Source organism: Nycticebus coucang, chromosome 4 (genome assembly GCF_027406575.1).
Source record: "Nycticebus coucang isolate mNycCou1 chromosome 4, mNycCou1.pri, whole genome shotgun sequence".
Lineage (NCBI taxonomy): Eukaryota > Metazoa > Chordata > Mammalia > Primates > Lorisidae > Nycticebus > Nycticebus coucang.
The window spans coordinates 40,683,458-40,709,580 of record NC_069783.1 but is presented as its reverse complement, the minus strand read 5'-3'; the positions used below and the strand labels follow the sequence as shown (position 1 = coordinate 40,709,580).

Sequence of the window (26,123 nt, the reverse complement as noted above, 5' to 3'; positions counted from 1 at the left end):
AATCTTTTTTTTTTTTTTTTTTTTTTGGTATTCATGCCTCATCAGAGAAGCTAGCTAGTGAAACTGCGAGAACAAGGGTAAAGCTTGTTAAAAGATGAAGCTTTGCAGAATCAGATACCGGGTTCAAAATGGGGAGGTAGACTTTGCTGAAACATGGCCAAAGGGCAATGCCTGTGGCTCAAAGGAGTAGGGCGCCAGCCCCATACGCTGGAGGTGGCAGGTTCAAACCCAGACCCAGCCAATAAAAAAAAAAAAAGGGCCTTATATCCCATGGAAAAATTAAATAATTATGAGTTTAAAAATTATTCATTCTCTAAAATTGTTTACTAATTGACAAATGGATAAACAAAATGCAGTATGCCCATCCGCATAATGGAATGTTATTTAGCCATATAAAGAATGAGGTACTGCACATACAATATTTTGCTAAGGAAAGAAGCCAATCACAAAAGACCACATATTGTATGGTGATACTTATGTGAAATGTTGAGAATAAGCAAATCCATAGAGACCAAAAGTAGATTAGTGGTTGCCTAGGAGTTGAGGGGAGGGAGGAATAGAAAGTGCTCACGAATACAGGGCATTTTTCATGGAATGAGGAAAATTTCTGAAGCTAGATACCAGTCATGGTTGTACAATATGCTAAAATTACTGAATTGCAAACTTTAAAAGGGTGAATTTTATAGTATGTGAATTATATTTCAATAAAGACATCATTGAGATTGCTCTTTTTTCACTCATGTATTTAAACTGTTATATTAAAAAAATTAAAATTTATAGGACTCTGGCATCCTAAAAAAATTCAGGTGTAGCTAACTAATGACTTCATCCCACTGTGAGAGTGGTAGTGGACAAATTCTTTTTTTTTTTAAGTGTATAATAAAATCAATTTATTTATTTATTTTATTTAAATGATTTTTTTTTTTTTTTTGGTAGAGACAGAGTTTCACTTTATTGCCCTCGGTAGAGTGCCGTGGCGTCACACAGCTCACAGCAACCTCCAGCTCCTGGGCTTAGGTGATTCTCCTGCCTCAGCCTCCCGAGTAGCTGGGACTACAGGCGCCTGCCACAAGGCCCGACTATTTTTTCGTTGCAGTTTGGCCGGGGCTGGGTTTGAACCCGCCATCCTCGGTATATGGGGCCGACGCCCTGCTCACTGAGCCACAGGTGGCGCCCAATAAAATCAATTTATTATACAACAATCATACAGAATGCATTTTATCTAAAAAGAAAAATGGCTTCTCCAGACTCCCTGTCCAGCCCAGTCATGATAGCATGTCCTTAAGATACAGTGGACAAATTCTTAATAGGCAGGTATATTTGGCAGGAAGAAAAGAAAGGCCTTGCCTGATGTGGAGGAGACCTTGCCTGATTCAGCAGCACTGGGAGCAGAATTCCAAAAACTTGCTATTCAGGTCAATTGCCTCCACTCACATCAACATTCATTACCCCCAAACGCTTTAAACACTGAACAACACAACTGTGTTTGGTGGGATAGCCAGATGATTACTACCACTGCTCTGATGTGACCAACAGAAAGGACATCTGAGAGATATAAATTTTATGACAGTATTGCTGGCATTTGGGTATTAAAAATAGAGAAAAGCACCTGTGGCTCAACAGAATGGGGCACCTGCCCCATATGCTGGAGGTGGTGGGTTCGAACCCAGCCCTGGCCAAAAACTGAAAAAAAAAAAAAAAAAATAGAGAAAAGTAAATTTTGGGTTTATTTCCCCATGCATAGTCAAATTAACAAGATTAGACCAAAAGCATCATGTAAGAAATTGCAAAAAGCAGAGATAAGGAGTTTCATAGTTCTCCATGACAATGTAGGAAAATGAAATAAAATTTTTTTGTTCTTAATTCAGCCTTCCATATCTCTAAACACAACAAAACCCTGTTAAACACTGATTCAGGGAAAGATGGAATGTTATGAAACAGGAAAATAAAAATGAAGAAAAAATGCTTCATTGGGAATAAAAATACTCTATATAATAGCGATCAACTCAGTGAGATTTTAAGTCCTACCCTCCTCCTCTTCTACCTCTGGAAAGTTATTTCCTGAGCAAGACCTAAAATCAATTTAGCTAAAAAAGATTCAATGATTTAAATTTAAACAAATTACAAAATTTATAGCCAAATATTTCTTTCTCATGGTCCTGTATTTCTGATATTCCAATTTAAGCCAAATAATGTTTGAAATCCCTTCCAAGAAAAATAATTATCTTGAATTAAAAAATCTACTCTACGTCCAGGTTTACTTACATGGCTAAATCTATCCAAACTTAACTGCAAATCTTTTCCTTTCTTCTCATCTCTCACAGAAACAAAGATTTCATATAAAGCAAGTTTACATTATCTGCCAAACAAATGTTTGGAAGACCTTCTGTCCATGTTTAACTATAGAATCAAGTATCTGGAAGATTTTGAAATTTATTTTGCATTCTTAGCAACTGGGCCCAAGTTGATGACTTGGAGCATAGGGAAAATAATGGTGGTGTTCCTTACAGGAACTTGACAAGGATTTAAAAATACAGTAGAACCTCTGTAGTCTAACCACCTCCCTACATTGATCACATCCTCATGTTGACTTAAATTTTCATAAACCAGGGCGGTGCCTATGGCTCAGTGGGTAAGGTGCCAGCCCCATACACCGAGGGTGGCGGGTTCAAGCCCGGCCCCGGCCAAACTGCAACCAAAAAATAGCCGGCGTTGTGGCGGGCGCCTGTAGTCCCAGCTACTCGGGAGGCTGAGGCAAGAGAATCGCTTGAGCCCAGGAGTTGGAGGTTGCTGTGAGCTGTGTGAGGCCACGGGCACTCTACTGAGGGCCATAAAGTGAGACTCTGTCTCTACAAAAAAAAAATTTTTTTTCATAAACCAGACATGTACCACATGTACTCAATGGAAATTCCTTATGTTGACCAGTTTGTGACAATCTCTTGGGTGGTCAACTTACAGAGGTTCTGCTGCAGTGATCATTTTAATGTTGCTGTAGATACTCTCAACTTCCACACCCCAACTTAACAGGTACATACCAATGGGGGGGATGAGGGGCGATTTGTTTTTGAATGTCCCTGCCCCCCTGTGCCCAACGGTTTGTGATTAAAAGATTATGACTTAATTCACATAAGAAAAATTTGGGGGAAGAGTGAGAGCAAGATGGTGGCCAAGTAACAGCTTCCCTGCAACTGGGCACTGTGAGTCTGGGGAGATAAGACTCCAGGCCATCTCTGGCTGGTGGGATATGCCTATAATCATCCCTTTGAGGATACAGGGGGTCAGGGAGAGACTTCTGGACCCCAAGAGGAGGACAAAACCAGGGGAAACTGGCAAGTGGTTGCATGTGTTCCATGGGTCTAATCTCGCTGGCAGCTGTTTAAGTACAATAGCAGTGAGACTGCAAACCGGAAAGGCCTTACCTGTGAACTGTTTTGGTGTTTTTGGACTTGGCACTCAGTTGAACTGCCTTGGGGAGAACTTGAGCAGGAGTGCAGAGAACTTTGGGCGTTGTCTAGGGCCCCAGACTGAGCCGCTGAGCTGGACGGAGCTAACAGTGTTTGGCTGTGGGCCACAGGGAGCCATTGTGAGAGAACTGCCCCGGCAAGCTCCGCCCTCAGGGTTGCAGAGCAAGGATCGGGCAGGAGCTAGTAACCTAGTGACTGAGCAACCTAAAAGCGGGAACTGAGCTGCCTTACAGCCTTAACCCTCAGGGGCAGAGTGAGACCAGTTTTGGCACCCTGGGTAAGTGGATAGCCACTTCAGCAGTGATCCCAGCGACAAGCACTTTCCTGGGAAAGCTTCTGCTTAGCCAAGTTTAGAAACTTAAAGTGCCTTTCAAGAGGGCTGAAGAGAGATTTAGGGTCTTCACCCTGTGGGGTTTGAGAAATCAGTGGAGGCCTTCAGTCGTATCAGCATTGTGATTAACATCTCATACCCCAGAAGACAACCTCTTGCCCAGACAATATTCAACATGATATATATACTGCTTTGTTTTTTTTTTTTAAATGTACTTGTTGATTCTGTTTATTTTGTTGTTTTTTAATTTCAACCTTTTCTGTACAGATTTTTTCTGTTCTTTTATTTTCTTTCTTTTCTTTCTCCCTTTTTCTAGTTTAAATACAATTTCCCATTGCTGCCTTTTTCAATAATTAGAACATTATTTTTGCTAGTGTTTCTACCCCTATTATTTGGTTTTTCACCCAATTTTATCCTGTAAAGTTTTCTGTTTGCTTGTTTTGGTTTTATTTATAGCATTTTTATCTTTCCTCTCTACTTGGTGGAGGTGGGATACTGTGTTCGATCAGGTTAACAAAGAGCTGCTGACCTCAAGGGAACCACGCACCAGGCACCCCCAAGAGGTTGGGGTTTTTTTAAGGTTGTGTCAAAAGTACCTCCCTCTTTCTGTGCCTCTCTTCTTTTTGTAAATATTCTCTTTTACTCTCCTTTCTCTGTTTTCTTTTCTTTCTTTATTTTTTTTTTTTTATCCCTTCTTGCTCTTCAACTTTCTCATCCTTCTGGTCCTGTACCAAAAGAACTCATCGAAACCTTAGTCCACAGGCATGGGAACTTAAAGACCAAGAGGAAGTGAAAGGAAAATTAGGGCAAGGAAATAGATAAAAGAAATCACTCATGAGGAAGAATCAGCAGAAAATTCCTGGCAACATGAAGAACCCCTCCAAGGGACCATGGAGCAACCCCTCCAAGGGACCATGAGGTAGCTACTGCAGAGGATTCCACATATAAAGAAATGTTAGAAATGACAGAAAGGGAATTTAGAATACACATGATGAAAACAATGAAGGAAATGATGGAAACAATGAAGGAAACTGCTAATAAAGTGGAAAATAACCAAAAGGAAATCCAAAAACAGAATCAAATAAGAGATGAACAATATGAAGAATATAGAAAGGATATAGCGGAGCTGAAGGAACTGAAGCAGTCAATTAAAGAACTTAAAGATGCAATGGAAAGTATCAGCAACAGGTTAGACCATGCAGAAGAAAGAATTTTGGAGGTAGAGGACAAAGTTCTTGAGATAACTCAGTTAAAGAGGCAGAAAAGAAGAGAGAGAAAGCAGAACGTTCACTGTCAGAATTATGGGACTTTATGAAGCGTTCCAACATACTAGTTATAGGAATCCCAGAAGGGGAAGAAGAATTCCCCAGAGGAATGGAAGCCATACTAGAGAATATTATAAATGAAAATTTCCCAAATATCACCAAAGATTCTGACACATTGCTTTCAGAGGGATATCGGACCCCAGGTTGCCTCAACTCTAAATGAGCTTCTCCAAGACACATTGTGATGAACCTGTCCAAAGTCAATACAAAAGAAAAGATTCTGCAAGTTGCCAGTTGACCTACAGGGGCAAATCCATCAGAGTGACTACAGACTTCTCTAATGAAACTTTCCAAGCAAGAAGACAATGGTCATCTACCTTTAATCTATTTAAACAGAACAATTTCCAGTCCAGAATTCTATACCCTGCTAAGTTAAGCTTTAAAATTGATGGAGAAATCAAATCATTTACGGATATACAAACATTGAAGAAATTCGCCACAACAAGACCAGCTCTACAGGAAATACTTCAACCTGTTCTACACACTGACCATCACAATGGATCAGCAGCAAAGTAAGAACTCAGCAATTAAAGGACAGAACCTAACTTCCACACTGATGCAAAAGATAAAACTAAGCAATGGACTCTCACAAAATAAGATGAATAGAATACTACCACACTTATCATTATCTCAATAAATGTAAATGGCTTGAATTCCCAACTGCAGAAACCTCAAAGCACTCAAGTTAGACCTCCCATTTGATCCTGCAATCCCATTATTGGGCATCTACCCAGAAGGAAAAAAATCCTTTTATCGTAAGGACATTTGTACTAGACTGTTTATTGCAGCTCAATTTACAATCACCAAAATGTGGAAACAGCCTAAATGCCCACCAACCCAGGAATGGATTAACAAGCTGTGGTGTATGTATACCATGGAATACTATTTAGCCATTAAAAAAAAAATGGAGACTTTACATCCTTCGTATTAACCTGGATGGAAGTGGAAGACATTGTTCTTAGTAAAGCATCACAAGAATGGAGAAGCATGAATCCTATGTACTCAATTTTGATATGAGGACAATTAATGACAATTAAGGTCACGGTGGGGGAAGGGGAGAGCAGAGAGAGAAAGGAGGGAGGGGTGGGGAAAGGAAGAGCAGAGAGAGGGAAGGAGGGAGGTGGGTGGGCGGGGCCTTGGTGTGTGCCACACCTTTTGGGGGCAAGACACAATTGCAAGAGGGACTTTATGTAACAAATGCAATCAGTGTAACCTGGCTTATTGTACCCTCAATGAATCCCCAACAATAGAAAAAAAAAATTTGGCAAAGCTTGATGGCTCATGCCTGTAATCCTAGCACTTTGGGAGGCCAAGAAGGGAGGAATGTTTGAGGAGTTTGAGACCAGCCTGAGCAAGAGCAAGACCCCATCTCTACAAAAAAAAGAAAGGAGAAAAAAATTAGGTGGGGTGGTGATGTATGCTGTAGTTCTAGGTACTTGGGAGGCTGAAGCAGGAGGGTCACCTGAGCCCAGGAGTTTGAAGTTGCAGTGAGTTATGAAGATGCCACTACACTGTAGCCCAGGAAAAAAATTCTTAAAATTGTTTTAAACTATTTTATATATTTCTTTCATATATGTAGGAAATAAACAAATACCTCATACCTACTTAACAAATAGAAAATACTAATGACCTTGAATATTCCTATTAATTTACACTTAAGGGAAAAATGGCTTGGAAGCAAGAAGAATATATACAGAGAGCTTATGAAACATAAAAATTACACTTTTGGTTTGTTTCCTATTTTACTAAAGAATTAGCTATAAAATTATACTTCTACCATTCCAAAATGTCCTTTTATCTGCATGATGACATATATCCTTAAATTCTGATTGGTAAAATTGCCCCAGGTTCGAAATGTCATACTTGGGAATACTCACACTGGATCTACTGGAATTTGGCGGGGGGGAAGAATTAGAGAATGAAAGTATGGGCATCTGTTCTGGTCTGGACTTGCACATTTATTTCACTGCACTCACCAAATCTTTCTCAGCCAACACAAAGCCCCAAATATACAGAAAGAAAATTCTTAGCAACTCTGCTCATAATAGGGTTAGTCATGTAATAGAGTACAATGCAGGCCATTTCATGTGCCCAGCAATCTGTAAGACTGGATTTCCTGTTTCCTGTTTGTGGATATACAGATTTTCTTTACATAGAGACTAAGCCACAATTTTTTCAGACAACTAGTCTGAAACTAGTTTTTTCAGAAAACTAAAAAAAAAACCTCAGAACCTCTTCCTGTCCTCAACCTGAACACAAATATCAAGGCTAATGAAGGAGACATTTATAACTAAACTCTGCTCAGTATTGAAGGATATGTGAATAAGTCAATGTTTTAATATGCTATTGTTTTTGATATTTCTGAATATGCCATGAGCCCGGGAGAGAAAAAAAAAAAGGAGAAAAAATAAAAATAAGTCAGAGAAATAAGGTAGTTAATAATATTGTTCTTCTAATTTTCTTTTTTCTTAAGAACTCCCAACCCACTGCCTCCTTCTCCTATGTGAATTTTGAACTAAACTAAATCAGAGAGGCTAAGAATCATGTGTGATGGTTAAGATCAAGGTCCATGGCAATACAATTTAAGGCTTTCTTTTTAAACTTCTGAATATGTCTAATTCAATTCAACTGCCAAGCTTAGAAATTCAGGTGAATGAATTTGAAAAATATTAATTAAACTGCTAATTCAATAGTTGATCCTTGATGGTTCAACTTACTTTCTGACTTTATGATAGACTTATTGGCACATAACTCCATCCTAAGTCAAGGAGCATCTATACTTTATGATGGGCTTACACAAATGTAACTGCATCCATTGACCGTTGAGGAGTATCTGGACTTAAGAGGGTCTGACTTAGAATTTCTTCAATTTACGATGCATGGGGTGGGGTATTAAATGCACTTTAGACTTAAGATATTTTCGATTTACAAAGGATTCATCAGGACATAATCTCACTGTATGTTGAGAAACATCTGTATCTATCCCCTAAAAAATATAGTATAAAAATCTTTTTTCTGAGCAGGAAAACAGACTCCCTGATGCATAAATCACATAGGGTGATTTCCACGCAGAACTCCAGAAAGACAGGAAGGAGTTGTTTGAGTGTGTTTAGGGGGAGGTGGATGAACTACAGAAAGACATGGTGCTTCTGCCAGTTCCCAGGGGAAACGTCTCAGGAACTTCAGGCTGGTTCATCATCATCTCCTCTCTCTCTTTTTTTCTAGGTGGAGGGAGTGGGGGGAATGGAATCTCAAAAACTGACTTGCCTTGCTAGTTCTACTGCTCTCTCTGCATCTGGCCCACTAATTTTAGAACCAGATCTCCAATTTTTCTCTCAGTACTCAGTACTTTGAAGAAAGTACACGGTACTAGGAACATTTTTCAAAGTTTGATTGCTCTCTTTAAGTAAGGAAAAACAGGGTTGAAAAAGGTTATTTTTAATGCCCTTCTTCTAATTTTTTCAATTACCATAGGAAAGGGCAAAGTGGACCTGTATATTTGGATACAAAAGGAACTTAAAAGAAAGGGAGAAGAGGATTGAATTTATGAGTTTATTCCTTTTTGCCATTTTATCACCTGGCAATCCATTCTGCCTTCATAGAACTAGCCCAGTAGAGAAGTCAGCTATTGTACTTGTTAAAACAAACTCATATTAAAAAAAACAACAACAAACATTTATTAATATTCAGTGCAGTCAAATGTAGGTTATATATGCTTAATAAGTAAATAATTTCATGAAAAAAAGATCATTATGAAGAATTTTAAAAACAAAAGTCATGTTAGTGACTCCCATACTGTTCCACTGCAGCTTTCTCTCCTGGTCTGGATAAGAGATGAAACTTCAAGAACACTATGTCAGAATTACAAGGAGTTGAGTTTAATATGAGAACACTGTACCTTTCGGTCCTTTCCCAGGGGTAGGCTCCATAGTAGTTTTGCTCCATATAAGCATGACTCCACCTGAGTCTCCAGTAAGAACATCTCCATTCCCCAACAATGCTAAACACTGCACAAATTTTGGTTTTTCATATTTCTACATATGAAACAATGAGAATTTTCAGTTTTCCTTCTGGTCTGATGATTTCATGCTTACTTAACAATTAAAAACATTTAAGTTTTATGTATCTAGTAAACTTATAACATTCTGATCCTCACCCCAAAAATTCCCTGTTTTCTTGTTAGTGAATTGCCACTCCAGGTCCAGAAAAAAATATGAGATTTACCACATGTTATTATGGTATTTGCATCTGTTGGGTGGAACTCCACAGCCAAAACAACTTCATTTGTTGTCTATGAAGAGAGAAACAAAGCTTTAGATGAATATATGTCCTTATCTCCATCAAGTATCAATTATAGCCACTGACAAAAACAGAACATTTTTTAAGATGTTTTTTCCCCAAGATCTATTTTTCTAAAATTTTAATAGATTTTTAGAATAATTTAAATTTGATATGCTTATTATATCACTTTTTATGCTATTTATTTATAAAAACTTTGCACTAGGAAGATATTTGAATTATATAGCTTTAGATTATTTTAATTTCTTGCACATTGAGGAAAAAACTATAAAATACAACAGCAATGTACATTGTCTTAAAGAAACTGCCCTTTTTTTGCAGTTTTTGGCAGGGGCTGGGTTTGTACCCGCCACCTCTGGGCATATGGGGCTGTTAGGCTGGCGCCTTATTCCCTTGAGCCACAGGCGCTGCCCAAAACTGCCATTTTGATAAAAAAGAAACAGTCTGTCTTTTTTTTGCTTCTCTACTGTAATTATGGCCTATTCATTCATTCAACAAAACATTACTAATTTAGAGATTCATCCTTTTGGTTGAAGCCTTAAAAAGTAGATTTAGAATGAGCAACACTGATTCCTCTAGAAATGAAAACAAAAACAAGAGAACTCCCAAAGAGCTTTTGTACTCTCTTTCCTTAAAAAACTTAACAAAAATGATGCATTAAGTTTAAAAGATTTAATGAAAATAAAAAAATGAAAAAAAGTAAGAAAAAAGGCATGGAGTCACAAGGGAATTAAAAAAACAGTTTTTCATCAAAATGGTCTCAACGGAAGGTATTACTTCTAAAACATTTTAGTAAATCATAATTAAATTCCTTGTGAGTTGTTATTTTATGGTAAAATCACCTACTAATTAACAGTGAGTTGAAAGCTGCCTACATGTCCATAAAGCTGTTCAGTGTTGGTGTTTACTTGCAGGATGATCATTAATGTTCTTTTTGAGACAGTTTCATGTTATCCCCCTTGGTAGAGTGCCAGTAGTGTCACAGCTCAAAGCAACCTGAAACTCTTAGGCTTAAGTGATTCTCCTCCCTCAGCCTCCCAAGCAGCTGGGACCACAGGCGCCCACCACAATGCATGGCTGTTTTTTTTTGTTGTTGTTGCAGTTGTCACTGTTGTTTACTTGGCCCAGGCCAGGTTCGAACTCACCAACTTCAGTGTATGTGGCCGCCATCATAACCACTGTGCCACGGGTGCTGAGCCAAAGCCCATGTTCTAACTTAGCAAAGAATTTCATGTGCATGGAGGTGTTTCTTTTTTGCATACCAACATGATAAACAAGGTGATTTTATGAACAGAGTGAATTAAAGATAATACATTTTGTTATACATTACTAAAATGATACTAATCAAATAAAGAGTTGATCTAAATTTTTTTCTTTTCCCATGGTTCCAGTTATTTCCAAAAGTTTTACATTTCTGTTACTATCATTTGGGTTGAGGGTCTCTGCATAAGCATATAAATAAAACCCAAATAATGAAATCTAATCTGAATCCCTTTTTTCCTTAACTAGAATTCAGGTATAAGATGAAGGGAAAGTATAGCATATTTTGTTGTTATAATACGCTAGTGCTTAGTATGAAACTATATATATATTTTGCAGGTCTAAGTAAATTTTAAATATAATGTGGTAATCTTCAAACAAAAATTAGTCATGTCTCCTCCAGAACAATAACGTCCTTTGAAAATTGACTGTATAGTCCTTAGTTTTCACTTAGACAAAAATCAAAACTACTTATGGTTGACTCATCTGCCAAACTGAGATAATCACAGGTTATAAAACTACCTACAAATAGTCCCAGTAAACAACCCATGGTGCTAGTGATGAGACAGTAAAGACATAAATTGAGGCAATTGATGAAATTAAATCACTTTGTGTATGAGTATTGCTTTACAGGATATTTTGCTTAACTTCTTATTGATGTATAATACATATATATATGAAAGCACATGAATTCTAAGTAACAGCTTGATAAATTATTAGTTTGAAAACACCCTTGTACAGCATCCAGAGCAAGAAATGAGACATTTCTAACATCCTAGAAATACCCAGATCCCCTTTCTAGTCACTAACTTTTTAGTCCTCCTAACTCAACCATTATCCTGATTTCTAGCAGCATAGATTAGTTTTGTGTATTTTATTAAAATGAAAACATAATGTACTCCTTCATGTCTGGCTCATTTTGTCAACATTACATCTGATATCCACTCATGTTGGTGCATATAGTTGTAATTTATTCATTCTACTTGCTGTATGGTATTCCTTTGTATAAAATGAATACCATTCTCCTGCTGATGATCATTAGGAGAATTTCCACTATTTTGGCTACCATAAATAGCATTGCTATTTGTTTTCTAGTGAATATATGTATGCATTTCTGTTGGGTTTATGCCTAGGAAAGAAACAAGATGAGTCAGAGGGTATGAAAATGTTCAACCTTAATAGGTACTGCCAAATAGTTTTCCTAAATGGCTGTCCCAACTTAAATGCCCAGCAGCAATGTATGAGAGTTTCAATTCCTTTGCATCCTGATTGACCTTGCTTTTTTTTTCTTTTCAGGTAAGCTATTTTGGTAGACATATATCTCACTGTGGGTTTAAAATGAATTTTCTCAATCACTCATGATGTTAAGTACCTCTTCATATGCTTGTTAATCACCTGGGCACCTAGTTTTGTAAGTCTTCTGCCATTTAAAAAAATTAGATTGTCTTTTGCTAAAGTATACTAGTTCTGTTTTTAGAAAACAAGTGTTTGTTGGAAAAAATTTTGCAAATATTTTCTCACATTCTTAATGGTGTCTTTGGATTAAGATATATAACTTTCTTATTTCTATATTGTTGTATAATTATATATATATATTTAACTTCTACTTTACAGCATTCACAGAAATCACTTTTAGATTATGGATCTGAACATGAAAGGTAAAAACCATAAAGCTATTAAAAGAAAATAAAGAATACCCTTGATAAGTGATTCTTAAATAAGACATATAAAGTACTAACTATAAAAGGGAAAATATGAAAATTATATAATTATAAATTATATAATATATATAAATTTAAGAATTGCTTAAATAGGTCACAGCAACCTCAAACTTCTGGATTCAAGCAATCCTCCTATCTCAGCCTCCCAAGTAGCTGGAACTACAGGTACTTGCCACTATGCAGGGCTAATTTTTCTGTTTTTAGGAGAGACAGGATCTCGTTCTTGCTCAGGCTGGTCTTGAACTTCTGAGCTCAAGGGATCCTCTTGCCTCAGCCTCCCAGAGTACTAGGATTATAGATCTGAGTCACTGTACCTGGCTTATAATACTCCCCCCTTCTTAATAGGTCTTTCTTTCATCAGTAAGTTTTTACAGTTTCCTTTCTGAATTTTAAATTTATATAAACCCAAAAGTTATGCATCAATTTCCTAAATCCTTTTGTCTTAAGCAAGGATAGACACATCTATAGTAAAATAAGGTCAACATATAGGGAGAAACTAAGAGGAGAGACAGTCAACCTAGTGATTCAGCCTCTTAACTCATTCCTGAGGCAAAATCTCCCTCTCACCTTTACCAGAGGTGTTCTCCTCCTTACACAGAAGTCAGTAAAGTCTCTGTTTTGATTAAGTTAGCTTTAGCTGTTTTGCAGTCACTTGTATTGGAAAGAGTTTTTTTATTTTTTAGTTGTTGTTGCAGTTTGGCTGGGGCTGGGTTTGAACCCACCACCCTTGGTATATGGGGCCAGTGCCCTACCCACTGAGCCAGAGGCGCCACTGGAAAGAGTTTTAATGTAGATATTTAGGATACAGAATTTAGAGAACTTGCTGAGTACTAGGATGTGAGAAGTGAAAAAAGGAGTCATGAATGATACTCAAGTTTCTAGCTTGGGGAGTGAGGTGAAATGTGTCAGTCACTGAGAGGCAAAACTGGTTGGGGGCTAGGAAAGATGATTAGTTTAGATGCAACCATGTTGATTTTTGATTTGTGGTAGAGGTCATTCAAATAAAGATGTCTGGCAGGCAACTAGAAATATGGGTTTAAACCTTTGAGAGAGTTGGACTGAAGACAACTAACGTGGGACTCAGCAGATAAGATACTACCAAGGCCATGGGGGCAGGATGTGGTATCAGTGGAAGATCTGTAATAAAACTGTGAGGAACACCAACTAAGTTCCTGGAAAGGAGATTCAAGAGTGTTCAACAGGAAGAAAATAAGACTTTACCTTGTAGATTTTATTATAAAAAAATCATGTATTTCAACTTGGTGCAACTTCCTTATATTTCAATGTTAAATTACTATGAATTGATAGCCAGAAGACAATCTATGCCTACATTTATGTTTTTTAAAGTCTGACATTTTCTGACAGCTTTTATTCCTTTTAAGTACAATCAAATCTACTCTGTGTCTCTCAAAAGATTAACCTACACAAGAAAAAACAAGAAATAACTTTTTTTGATGAACAAGCTGAAAGCCTGAAGCTTGCGCAAAACAAAATTGCTAAAAAAGAGAAAAGTTGGAGAGAAACATGATGTTATTTAAGAGTATGGCAAATGTGGCATATCCTTCTTAAAGCCATTCTGTCACTAAGAATTCTCTCCCTGCCTGAGGAAGGTCATTTCTTACCCACGTAAACGCAGCTGCAATGCTAATTATACACTCTTCCTGCAGTTTATATCCTGCTCCATGCAAAGGGATCAACCCTATTCTACAGCAATTATAAATGCTATAACATTTTCTATAATAATCTTACAAGCCTAATTAAGACCAAAAACTTACTATATAAGCCCTTCAGTTACATCAGCCATATTCCTATGGTTGAATTTTTTCTTTTTTTTTTTTTTTTGAGACAGAGTCTCACTATGTCACCCTCTGTAGAGTACTGTAACATCACAGCTCACAGCAACCTCCAACCCTTGGGCTTAAGCGATTCTTTTGCCTCAGTCTCCCAAGTAGCTGGGACCACAGGCACCTGCTACAACGCCCTGCTGTTTTTGGTTGTAGTTGTCATTGTTGTTTGGCAGGCCCTGACTAGGTTCAAATCTACCAGCTCTGGTTAATGTGGCTAGAGCCCTAGCTGCTAAGCCACAAGTGGTGAGCCAGCTATGGTTGAATTTTTCTTCTAGATTTCTATAGCTTTAAAGATTGAATAAAATAACACATTTAAATAAACAAGCAGCAGCCAAGAAGCGTGTCCAATCTTAATTTTGAAATTAGCCATCTACTTTGGCATTTCAGCAGCACAATATCATCTGAAATACTGACATTGCTTCAAGCTACTTGACTGTTTTTTATCTTATATAACTGTAGTGTTAATTCCATAAGATAGATCAATACATCTCACAAATTTGGCCAACTTAAGGGTATGCAATATAGTTTCAAGTACCTGCAAAACTAATAATGTACTCTAAAAGATAATACTCAATTAAAAAATTTTTTGATTTACCTTTATTTCTGCTCCTTTTGATTTTTTATGCCAGTCCCATACAGTAAGCATATGTTCATTGGAGTCATCAATAACACATAAATGAACACCTGAATCCTAAAAAGAAGTCAAGTAAAGTCATTTAAAAATTTCTGGATAAGGCTGATTTTCTAAGAAAGAAATATCATATTATTAATACTGTCAACAGTAAGATAATCCAAAATCCTTTAAACTCATTATTCTTTGAAAGATAATGACAAGGGAGTATGTGAAACTTAGTAAATGTAGAATGTAAATGTGTTTTATTTTATTTTATTTTTTATTTTTATTTATTTATTTATTTATTTATTTTTTTTGTAGAGACAGTCTCACTGTACCGCCCTCGGGTAGAGTGCCGTGGCGTCACACGGCTCACAGCAACCTCTAACTCTTGGGCTTACGTGATTCTGTTGCCTCAGCCTCCTGAGCAGCTGGGACTACAGGCGCCTGCCACAACGCCCTGCTATTTTTTTGTTGCAGTTTGGCCGGGGCTGGGCCTGAACCTGCCACCCTCGGCATATGGGGCCGGCACCCTACTCACTGAGCCACAGGCGCCACCCGAATGTAAATGTTTTAACACAATAATTAAGAAAATGCCAGGAAGGCCATGTTAACCAGTGTGATGAAAATGTGTCGAACGGTCTATAAAACCAGTGTATGGTGCCCCATGATTGCATAAACGTACACAGCTATGATTTAATAATAAAAAAAAGAAAGATAATGATATTATTTCCTAAAATTATATTTTCCTCAGAAATAGAAAATACCTTTTTTAAGAATTTTTCTATTTAAAATTCTTTCCCCTCGGGTTGATTCCTACTTGACATCTTGCCTTCTATTATACTTCCTTCTTGCTTCCTGTCTTAAGGTATTTTCCCCTGAGGCAGGCAGGAAGAATTGTACATAATTTCCTAACTTTGCTCCTGACTAAATTTTGACAGTTTTGTGAAACAATATAACTAAAATTAATTGGCTACTTTAAAGTTTGCTGATTTGTTTTCTCTGATACCTGATTTACATTAATGTGAACAGCCAAGTTAAAAAAATAAATTCCTACTTTTCTGAAACCATTTTCATTCACATAATTTAAGCCTCTGAGATTAAGGAAAACTATGGATGATATTAATCAACTTTTTTCCTAGTAGCATTTGTTGCCTGACAATGTCTATGGAACAGAGAAAGGACTACAGTGAAGAGTAAGAGGCACTGAAGAAGGGCAGAGGTTACTACTCTCTTCTCTTTACCCTTCTCTTAACTCATATTGGAAAGATTATCTGAACTAGGAGAAGTTAAAGTATGAGGCAATTCAGCAAACGGACAATAGTTTCTGACAGAGATTTTAGGGGAAGGGGGAAGAAAAGAATGAAAGTATTCCTGTTCTGTCTTCTTATCTCCTTTTCTAAACATCTTTTTCCCAATTTCTGACTGGGTAAACTTTTGACATTTAGTGCCTTCATCCTAGTAAAGTTCCTAAATTTACCCAAATTCATATTTCTGCTCTACAACTATCTCTTCTTCCTTGTTCCACAAAACTTCTATAATCCAAGAACCGAAGAGATCACATGACTACATACATATGTGTGTGTGTGTATTCTAAAGCATAAAAGAAGCCCAACAAAATCTAGCAAGTATTTATCTTTGAACCTGTAAAAATACGGATTCTAAAATGTAGATGTTGCCTGCATATATAACCATAATTATATGGAAGTAAGAAAAAAAAGAATGTTTATGAGTAACATCTTATTTTCTCCTCAGAATAAATTTCAAGGCTTAGATAGCAAAATTTTAAGCCCATGCTGTCATCAATTCAGAACCAAGATAATGAATGATTTTAGGGAATACAAAGGTTTGATTGTTTCCACCGCTAATATGACACCAGAAAAAGGCAGTATTTGTGCAGAATTGGCCAAGTTTCATGTCTGTGAATTTTCTAAATAAAACAGATCTCATCTGATTCAAGGTGAAGTGAAAGCACCTCCTATTGCTTGCTTCAAATTGTACAATGCTATGTATTATTACTCTAACCATTTCCTGCTACTATCATGGAATCCTATCTCAAGACAGAACAAAATTAAGAATAATTAATTGTAGTATCTTGGATACTAATTAAAGTATTTTAGTACTTAGTTAAAATGATAGCCATTTAGTGATAGCTAGCATCTCATTTCTCGTTTCATAATTATCACTTTCTATGGACACCACTTAAATTCTTTTTTGCTTTTGTGTTCAATTTGCTTACTTCTAATTAAAATTGTTACTTACTGCTTTTGAAAAATCCACGCATCCTACTCCACGCTCAAAAGTTCCAAGTCCAATAATTTGCAGTGTGGATAGACTGACTGAATCCCACACCCTGACATGGGGTTGTAGAGGCTGCAAAAACACAAGATAGAAGGACTAACTGGTATTCAGTGCATTCAAATAAATACTACTACCATATTGGAACTATCTGCCATGTTCAAAAAGTAATAGGAATGGATAAATATCTAACAAAAACTCTACTAGATTTAGACATGTCCCTAATGAATCCTGAGTAGGTATATTTTCCTCATACCCTGTTCCCCCGAAAATAAGACATCCTCCGAAAATAAGACCTACTTACAGGAAAGATAGGACGTCCCCTGAAAATAAGACCTAGCGCATCTTTGGGAGCACACCTTAAACTAAGACACTGTCTTATTTTCGGGGAAACAGGGTACTATAAAAATAAGGAAATAACAACAATAATAACAGCAAATAATGAGTATTTAGTATGTGCCACATACTATTCTTTAAGTATGACACGAGTTAATTCATTTAATCTTTATAATCCTGTGAGTTACAAGTATTATTATAATTGTCATTTAACAGATGAGGAAACTGGGATACAGAGATTTAAATAACTTGCCCAAAGTTATACAGTTACTAAAAGTTATACAGTTACTAGAGTCAGGATTTTAACCCAAGCAAATTTACTCTGGAGACTTTGCTTTTAGCATTATCTTCATTACTAAGGTAACAACACTTAAAAAAAAAAGAAAAAGTCTAATAAATCGTTAAGCAAATAGCCCTTAAGTAGAATTTAGAACTGACTGGAGTCTTTGAAGTCATCCAGTAGAAACTCTTTACTCCTTCTCTTTAAAGAAACTGAAGCCAAAGAATGTTGTGAGTAGTTGAACACATAACTAATCTGTCATCATTAATATTCAATTGATCCTCATAAATAAGAAATTTGTATGTGAACCATTTGAACAATATTAACTAGTAACTGCAACTATTTAAATGATATCTGGTCATACATAAATCATGTGGTTAACTGGGCACATTAATATGTACCTGTAGTCCCAGCTACTCGAGAAGCTCTCTTGAGTCCAGGAGTTCAAGTTCACCCTGGGCAACATAGTGAGACCCCCCCCTCCCCAATCTCTAAATAAATAAATTAAACTAAGAGATCTACCAATTAAGGAAAATTGCAGTACCTTCTGGCAGATGTAAAGTAAAATATAATAAGCATACTAGTCCTGTTATTTTTACAAGTATTATACAGTTTTCTTAGGGAGAACACTTTTTTTTTTAGGAAAAAAGATTAAGTAGTATGATTTTGTCTTTTGATGTATTCTTACATTCTAACATATTTTTTCCTTGTTTATACTAAAAATTCTCCAGTTAAATTTTAACTGAGTTGTGGTTAAAATTATAATCAATTCCAATCTAATAGTAATGTTCCTAGGTACAGAATGCACACTCACCCTTCCATCTTTGTCCACTCCAGCTATCTGTCCAGTTGCAATCCTGATTTTGTCAGGATGTATAGCAAGGCTAAAAAGTAGTATTAACAATCATTTTAAATACAGGAAACATGTGAAATAGCAGAAATGTACCTTTCTATTGACATTTTTCAAACCAAATAGTTTTAATAATTAAAAAAACTCACTTTGACCTACTTGTTCTCTTTAGCAAGCAAACATCAATTATCTGAAGATATCTAAGTTGTATTTTATCTTTCTTTGCTGAACTGAACAAATTAACAGAACTAAATTCAAAGCAAATATTTATTCACGACTGTGGCATGCTAACAAATTAAAACTGTTTTCATTTGTTCAAGTTCCTTTCTAGTCTATGTACATAGGCAAACATATTCACATGGTTTTGTTACAGTGAAGAAGCAGTATTGTATTGTGTAACTTTAACCTATTAAGATATAAGCAGTTTTTCATTTTGTTACATAATTCTTAAACATATTACTGGCAAATACCATTAACAGCTCTACCATCTTCTAGGCCATTTCTACTTTTCTACAAAAGAAAATAGCAGTGAACATCTTCACACATAGTGTCTTCCTTTTAATTAGTTCCTAATGCTAAATTCTTGAAGTTAAACTTGGGGCAAACAATTTTTTTTTGGTAGAGACAGAGTTTCACTTCATCACCCTCGGTAGAGTGCAAAGGTGTCACACAGCTCACAGCAATGGGGCAAACAATTTTTAAATAAAAATGAAAAGTAGTAAAGTATATGTGCCCAAATTGTTCACAATACACATATAAGTAACAAAATTTAAAAAATGATGTCTTCACGTTGCTATCTAGACTCTTTCTGTATCTTGCAACCACAGGGTAATCTCATAGGAGAATATAAATTTTTTTGTTTCTTTGTATGTATTGCTTATTATTTCCCCCAAGAATAGTATCAATTTAAATTGTCATAAAAATAAAAAATGTTCTAAAAGTTTTACTACAAGTTCCCCATATTAAGAATTTTATCTCTGGCTCAGCACTTACAGCTCAGTGGTTAGGGTACTAGCCACATGCTCCAGGGCTAGTGGGTTGGAACCCGGCCCGGGCCTGCTAAACAACAAAGACAATAACAACAAAAAAACCCGGGCACTGTGGTGGGCACCTATAGTCCCAGCTATTTGGGAGGCTGAGGCAAGAGAATCGCTTCAGCCCAAGAGATTGAGGTTGCTATGAGCTGTGATGCCACAGCATTCCATTGGGGGAGACACGGTATAAAAAAATAATAATAAAAAGAATTTTATCTTTTTATGTGTTTCAATAATTTAATTGCTATAAATAGTATGCTGTTTTAATTTCTTTGATTATTAAGAGGGTGTTTATCAATGTTTCTTTAACCAATTCTCTTTCTTTCTTTTTTTTTTTTGAGACAGAGCCTTAAGCTGTCACCCTGGGTAGAGTGCTGTAGCATCACAGCTCATAGCAACCTCCAACTCCTGGGTTCAAGCAATTCTCCTGCCTCCGCCTCCCAAATAGCTGGGACTACAGGTGACTGCCACAATGCCTGGCTAGTTTTTGGTTGCAGCCATCGCTGTTGTTTGGTGGGCCTGGGCTGGATTTGAACCCGCTTAGCCGCTTGAGCCACAGGTGCCGAGCCCCAATTCTCTTTCTTATTTAAATAGTTTATGCCCAGTATCGAGGTCAACTACATTAAAGGTAAGTAACAATTTAACACATGAACATTTTGCCTTTCTTGTTTTGTCTCTGCTACTTGAATTAGAATCAGATCACTTTTTAAACAAAAATTTCAAATTAAAATGTCTTAATTAGTTAATACATTTGCATAGTTTGAATATCAAGGGCTATAAGAGACATAGTGAGAAGTCTCTTTCCCACTTGCCAAATCTAGTTAAGATCTCATTAACTCTACACCATCTCTATCCTCTGCAGCCCTTTCTTGGGTAATAACTGTAATTAGTTTCTTTTTATTAAAAATTCTAGGAAATTTTTACATACATGCAAAACCAAGATAAACATTTACTCTCCATCTCTTTTTTCACAAATGGTAGAACACTGTGCACATTCTCCTGCTCTTTAATATTTGTACTTAGGAATATATCTTAGGGATCTTTCCAATTAATACGTAAAGCAATTCCTCATTCTTTGTTTTTTTTTTTTTTTTTTTTTTTGTAGAGACAGAGTCTCACTTTATGGCCCTCGGTAGAGTGCCGGGGCCTCACACAGCTCACAGCAACCTCCAATTCCTGGGCTTAAGCGATTCTCTTGCCTCAGCCTCCCGAGTAGCTGGGACTACAGGCGCCCGCCACAACGCCCGGCTATTCAATTCCTCATTCTTTTTTCACAGTTACATTGTGACCTATGGGTACACCACAACCTCACAGTTCCCAACAGAAAGATATTTAAGCTGTTTAAAATCTTTACTATTACAAACAATGCTGCAATAAATAATTTTGCAGTAATATTATTCTGCAATAATATTATATTCTGCAATAATATGCTTAATAAATAAGCATAAAATGCAATATTTTAATCATCTCTAAAAGTTCAACATGCATTTAATATTCTAATAGTCATATATTCATTTTTTCTAGATAAAGATATAGTTGCCAGAATAGTAGACATGAGAAGATTTTTAAATGTTGGAAAACAACAAATTTAAGCAATAAGTGACTGAATTTACCTGAAGAGTAAGACATTTATATAATAAAAAAATATGTCTAAGCATTTAAAAGGGGTTCTCACATTTTTACAGTTTGATATCCTATGGGGTACTTATGATCCTTATTTAGTCATTATTTCTTTCTTCTAAAAAGAAAAGTTTTAACTCCAAAATTTATGCTATATACAAAGGACAAATCCTCAATAAAAACTGAGTAATCAATAATCACTCTCAGAAACAAGAACAAGTCCAATTTTCCCCACATATATTTCATGTTACAAACCAAAGAAGAAAAGGACTATAAGGGACCTAAGAAAGCAGAAGTCCCAATCGAGATTTATGAGAAGTATATTTTATTGCTGCTGCTACCACACCAACCATTTTGGAGGACTATAAGTCCTTTTTTTTTTCTTTTTAAAATATACTCTACAGAATGCGCATAGTATCTGTACATTCTGCACTCTCCACAAGAAATCATTTTCAATAAAACTCAAAGTTTAAAAAATTTAAAATGAGGGCATGAAAAGAACAAAATCAACAATGTTAAATGATACCAACCATTTCACGCAGTCTGTATGACCCAGGTAGTGTCGTTGAATTCTCTCCTCATAATTAAATAGCACTACTACTGATGCAATGAAATAAACTATTTCCCCAGTAGGAAGAAGGTAAACATTAGCTCTACAGTCCTTTCCTCGATAACCATATCTTAACAAAAATAGTCAAGGGTGTTAATAAATATAATTTTCAAGGTGCTATTAATAATTTTTTCATAGATACTTAACGGGAATCAGGAAGGTATAATGAAAAGAGGACTGGACTAGACCTTGAAAACTCATGTCCTACTGTTATCCCTTGTGCAACCTTGAGCCTTTTAACATGTAAATTTTAGTTTCCAGAATTCACTAGATAAACATAGAGTCTCTTGTATGTATCAGGCATAGTGGTGAACATAAGAGTTCTGAAGAAAGCAAACAAGGGGCCTATGTCCCTAGAACTTAAGACTCTGGCAAAGAAGAAATGATTGTGAAATATATAATTATAAATTGTGGAAAGAAAAATAACAGGATGCTAAGAGAAAGCATACACAAAGATCTAATTTCCATGGAGAGACAGAGAGAAGGGAGGGAGCAAAAGCAAGCCTATCTGAGAAAGTGACAGTTATGCTCGGCCTAATGATGAATAAGGGACAGGTAGGCACAGCACATCTGTGAAAAATAAGATGTACAAAATTACAGGATTGGCGAGTTTTTCCAAACTAATTTCTGCCTAAAGGAGGGAATAAGTCAAGGCATGTGGGAGGAGGTATAGAAGATCGGGGGCAGACAGCACAGTTCAAACTATTAGCTACTTCTGCTTCCCCAAATTTCTGAGAGGTTCTGGGAGAAGTGAGAATTTCTAGATAAAATTAGGAGAGATTTGTTTCAAACCATAATTTAAAAAAAAAAGGCTGGCTGAGAAGTTAATTCTGGAATTAGAATTAGCCTTGTTAATTTGAGCTCTTAATAAGATAATTTTCACCATATTTAGTTTCACAGTTTACAAAATGGGTAATTCATGTTTTCTTATTTAATTCTTACAACAGCCCTGTGAAGTAGAGGTTATTAACACCTTTTATAAATAAAGTAAGTTAAGGTTCATAGGGAGCAAGCGCCAGGGCCCAAACTCAAATACTATTCTTTCAATTCCAGTCCAGTATCTTTTCTATTATACCACAAGTTTCTGTTGAAATAATGAAATACTTGTTCTTTCTGAAGACATTAATTTTAATGGCTTTAAATTGCTAATAGCAAAAAACATGTGAAAGGATTAAAGATGATGTCTTCCTTTTAATTTTTCTAGAGAATAGGGAAATTAATTTTTCTTAAACAGGAACAATGACAACAGATTTGCTGTCACGGTAGAGAAGGATACACCCACTCCAGTTTGAGCTTCTCAGGAGGCAGTTCCGTTCTGATGTCATCATAGTTGTCAATATCAGAAGGAATGAACATTGTAATTGGCCGACCTCGCATAAACATTTTAATATAATCCCCTTCTGTTGAAACACAAGACAAAAATTAAGTCATGTATTTTCTGTATAATCATAGAAAAGTGGATTGTTAATGTGATACAATAAAAACAAGACAGATATAAGTATTTTGAAGTTTTATTCTCATTGTATATAATTACTTTTGTTATACAGTTATCCTTTACTATCTGTGGGGGACTGGTTCCAGGACCAAATATCAAAATCCACTGATGCTCAAGTCCCTGTTACTGGTAACACTAAAACACAATGTAAATGCTATATAAAAATAGAGGGTGGTGCCTGTGGCTCAGTGAGTAGGGCGCCGGCCCCATATACCAAGAGTGGCAGGTTAGAACCCAGCCCCGGCTAAACTGCAACAACAACAACAAAATAGCTGGGTGTCGTGGCAGATGCCTGTAGTCCCAGCTACTTGGGAGGCTGAGGCAAGAGAATCGCCTAAGCCCAGGAGCTGGAGGTTGCTGTAAGCTGTGTGATGCCATGGCACTCCACCAAGGACGATAAAGTGAGATTGTGTCTCTACAAAAAAAAAACAAAAAACAAAAATTGTACTACTGTATTCTTTCGAAAATAAGAAAAAGAGTCTGTACAAGTTGAGTAAAGACAATTTTTTCCTGAATATTTTTGATCTCTGGTTGGTTGAATCCATAGATGGGGAATCCATGGATATGGAGGGCCATATATATGTATGCGTGTGTGCGTGCGCTGTAGAAAAGAAAATATTGGCCATTTCCTTAATTGAAAATATTTTTATATTTAATATATAATTTATTTAAGCTGACACATTTCTTCAAGAAGGCCAGAAAGACTGAGGCAGAAAAATACAAAAGAAAATAATTTTGTGATGAAAGTTTTTCTAATAGTTGAAAAGAAGAGAGATTGTCTGGATAGACAACAACCATGTCCACCACACTACTTGATCAACCTACTAGTGTTTAATGAGACATCAAAAAACATGCCCTCACAAACTAAAAAGTCTCTACATGGCAAAGGAAACAACAGAATAAAGAGGCAACCTACAGAATAGGCAATATATTCATCTCTAGATTACTTGCGACACTAAATACAATGTAAGTACTATGTAAATAGTTGCTATACTGTATAATACATCATATATCTAGTAAGGCATTATAATCTACAAAATGTATATGAAATTCAGATGTATTAATTTTCACAGCAAAAAACCTAATAACTGGCTTTAAAAAATGGGCTAAGGACTTGGATAGACATTTCTCCAAAGACATAAAAATGGCTAATAGGTTCACGAAAAAAATGTACATCACTAACAAACAGAGAAATCCAAATCAAATATTACTTCATACCTATCAGGACAGCTATTATCCAAATACAAAGATAGCAAATGTTAATGAGGATATAGAGAAATTGGAACCTCTACATGAACAGGTGGGAATGCAAAATGGTATAGCTGCTTTGGAAGACAGGATGAAGGGTCCTCAAAAAATTAGAAGTAGATAACCACATATACAACATAGCACTGCCATTACTGAGTATCTTCCAAATAAATGAAATCAATAAATTAAACATATAAGCACTCGTTTTTATAGCAGCAATAGTCACCACAGCCAAGAAGCAGAAACATCCTAGACGAACAGAGAATGAAAACACGGTACACATATACAATGGAGTACAGTTCAGCCTTTAAAAGGCAAGAGATTATGCTACGTGTGACAACAAAGATAAACCTGGAAGATAATGTGCTAAGTGGAATAAGCCAAAGAAGGACAAATATTGCATGATTTCATTTATGTAAGGTATGTAAAGCTGTCAAACTTGTAGAATCAGAGTGGAATGGTGGTTACCAAGGCCTGGGGGAGGGACAAATGGGCCATTAATAATCAATAGGTATAAAGTTTTAGCCAAGCAAGATGAGTAAGTTCAAGAGATGTGCTGTACGACACCACACCTACTGTCAATAGTAACGTATTGTGCACTAAAAATTTATTAAGAAGGTAGATTTCATAGTGTTCTTACCATAATAAAAACAAAACATGACCTCAGCATATACCACAAGGAGAGGAGCAAACATCTTCACAAATTAGGATGGGGAAGGGGACTAAGAGCTACGATTCTCAGCATGTGAGAGGAGCAGGAAGGTAGAGGACCAACTTCTCTTTACATTGCACTTACAACCAGTCTCGAGTCTAAACAGTTAAATTCATTTGTAAAAAAATTTTCAAATTAAAATTTTCAAGACAGTGTTAGGAAACAGTATTCTTATTAGCAGCATAGGTTCTAAAACATCTTTTATTTACATAAACCAATAGCTCTTTTACAAGATCTGCAACAGTCTAAAAGTAAAAATGTTAGTCAAGAATCAAATCAGTATTTATTATCTATCTTTTGCAAAAGGAAATACTACTTCACCAAACAGATGGGTCTGTTTCTTATTCCTTCAAAAACTAAAAGAAACAAACCCCACTCATCCCAGCCCAAAGCATCCTGGTGATTTACATACAGATAGGCTTAATAAATGTTGATGGCGATTGTGAAAAGATTACAAACCAGCCTAAAAGGAAAGAAGGAAAGTAATATGAAAGCATAGCAAATGTCTAGGAGTTGCCAACTAGTCTGGTATGATATGAAAATAGCATTAGAACAGACTGAAAATATGACCATCAACCAGAGGCTGAAACAACGTTAGGCTCTTTAACAATGACCTAAGCTGCTTAGAGAAATGAGTACATAATAATCCAGTTGTTTATACGACGCAAACCTGGAAGAGGAAGGAAAGATAAATTACTTGCTGGATGTCTGTAAGTGTTTCTTCAGTCAGATTAAAAAGTGTGCTTGTTATGGGTGAGAAGTTCAAGTTATTTTTATTTT

General features: G+C 36.2%; 1 protein-coding gene across 6 annotated transcripts in view; it reads right to left on the bottom strand.

The window, feature by feature from the left end:
- EML4 (EMAP like 4) overlaps positions 1 to 26,123 on the bottom strand; it is a 259,337-nt gene that overhangs the window by 40,776 nt on the left and 192,438 nt on the right. For all 6 annotated transcript variants that reach the window (XM_053587448.1, XM_053587443.1, XM_053587447.1 and 3 more), the window contains 7 exons: positions 23,165 to 23,288; positions 21,809 to 21,958; positions 18,589 to 18,658; positions 17,123 to 17,233; positions 14,843 to 14,938; positions 9,277 to 9,411; positions 9,019 to 9,154 (listed from right to left, as the gene is read on the bottom strand). In XM_053587448.1, coding sequence (XP_053443423.1) covers positions 9,019 to 9,154; positions 9,277 to 9,411; positions 14,843 to 14,938; positions 17,123 to 17,233; positions 18,589 to 18,658; positions 21,809 to 21,958; positions 23,165 to 23,288 — 822 coding nt within the window. The remainder of the gene's footprint in view (positions 1 to 9,018; positions 9,155 to 9,276; positions 9,412 to 14,842; positions 14,939 to 17,122; positions 17,234 to 18,588; positions 18,659 to 21,808; positions 21,959 to 23,164; positions 23,289 to 26,123) is intronic.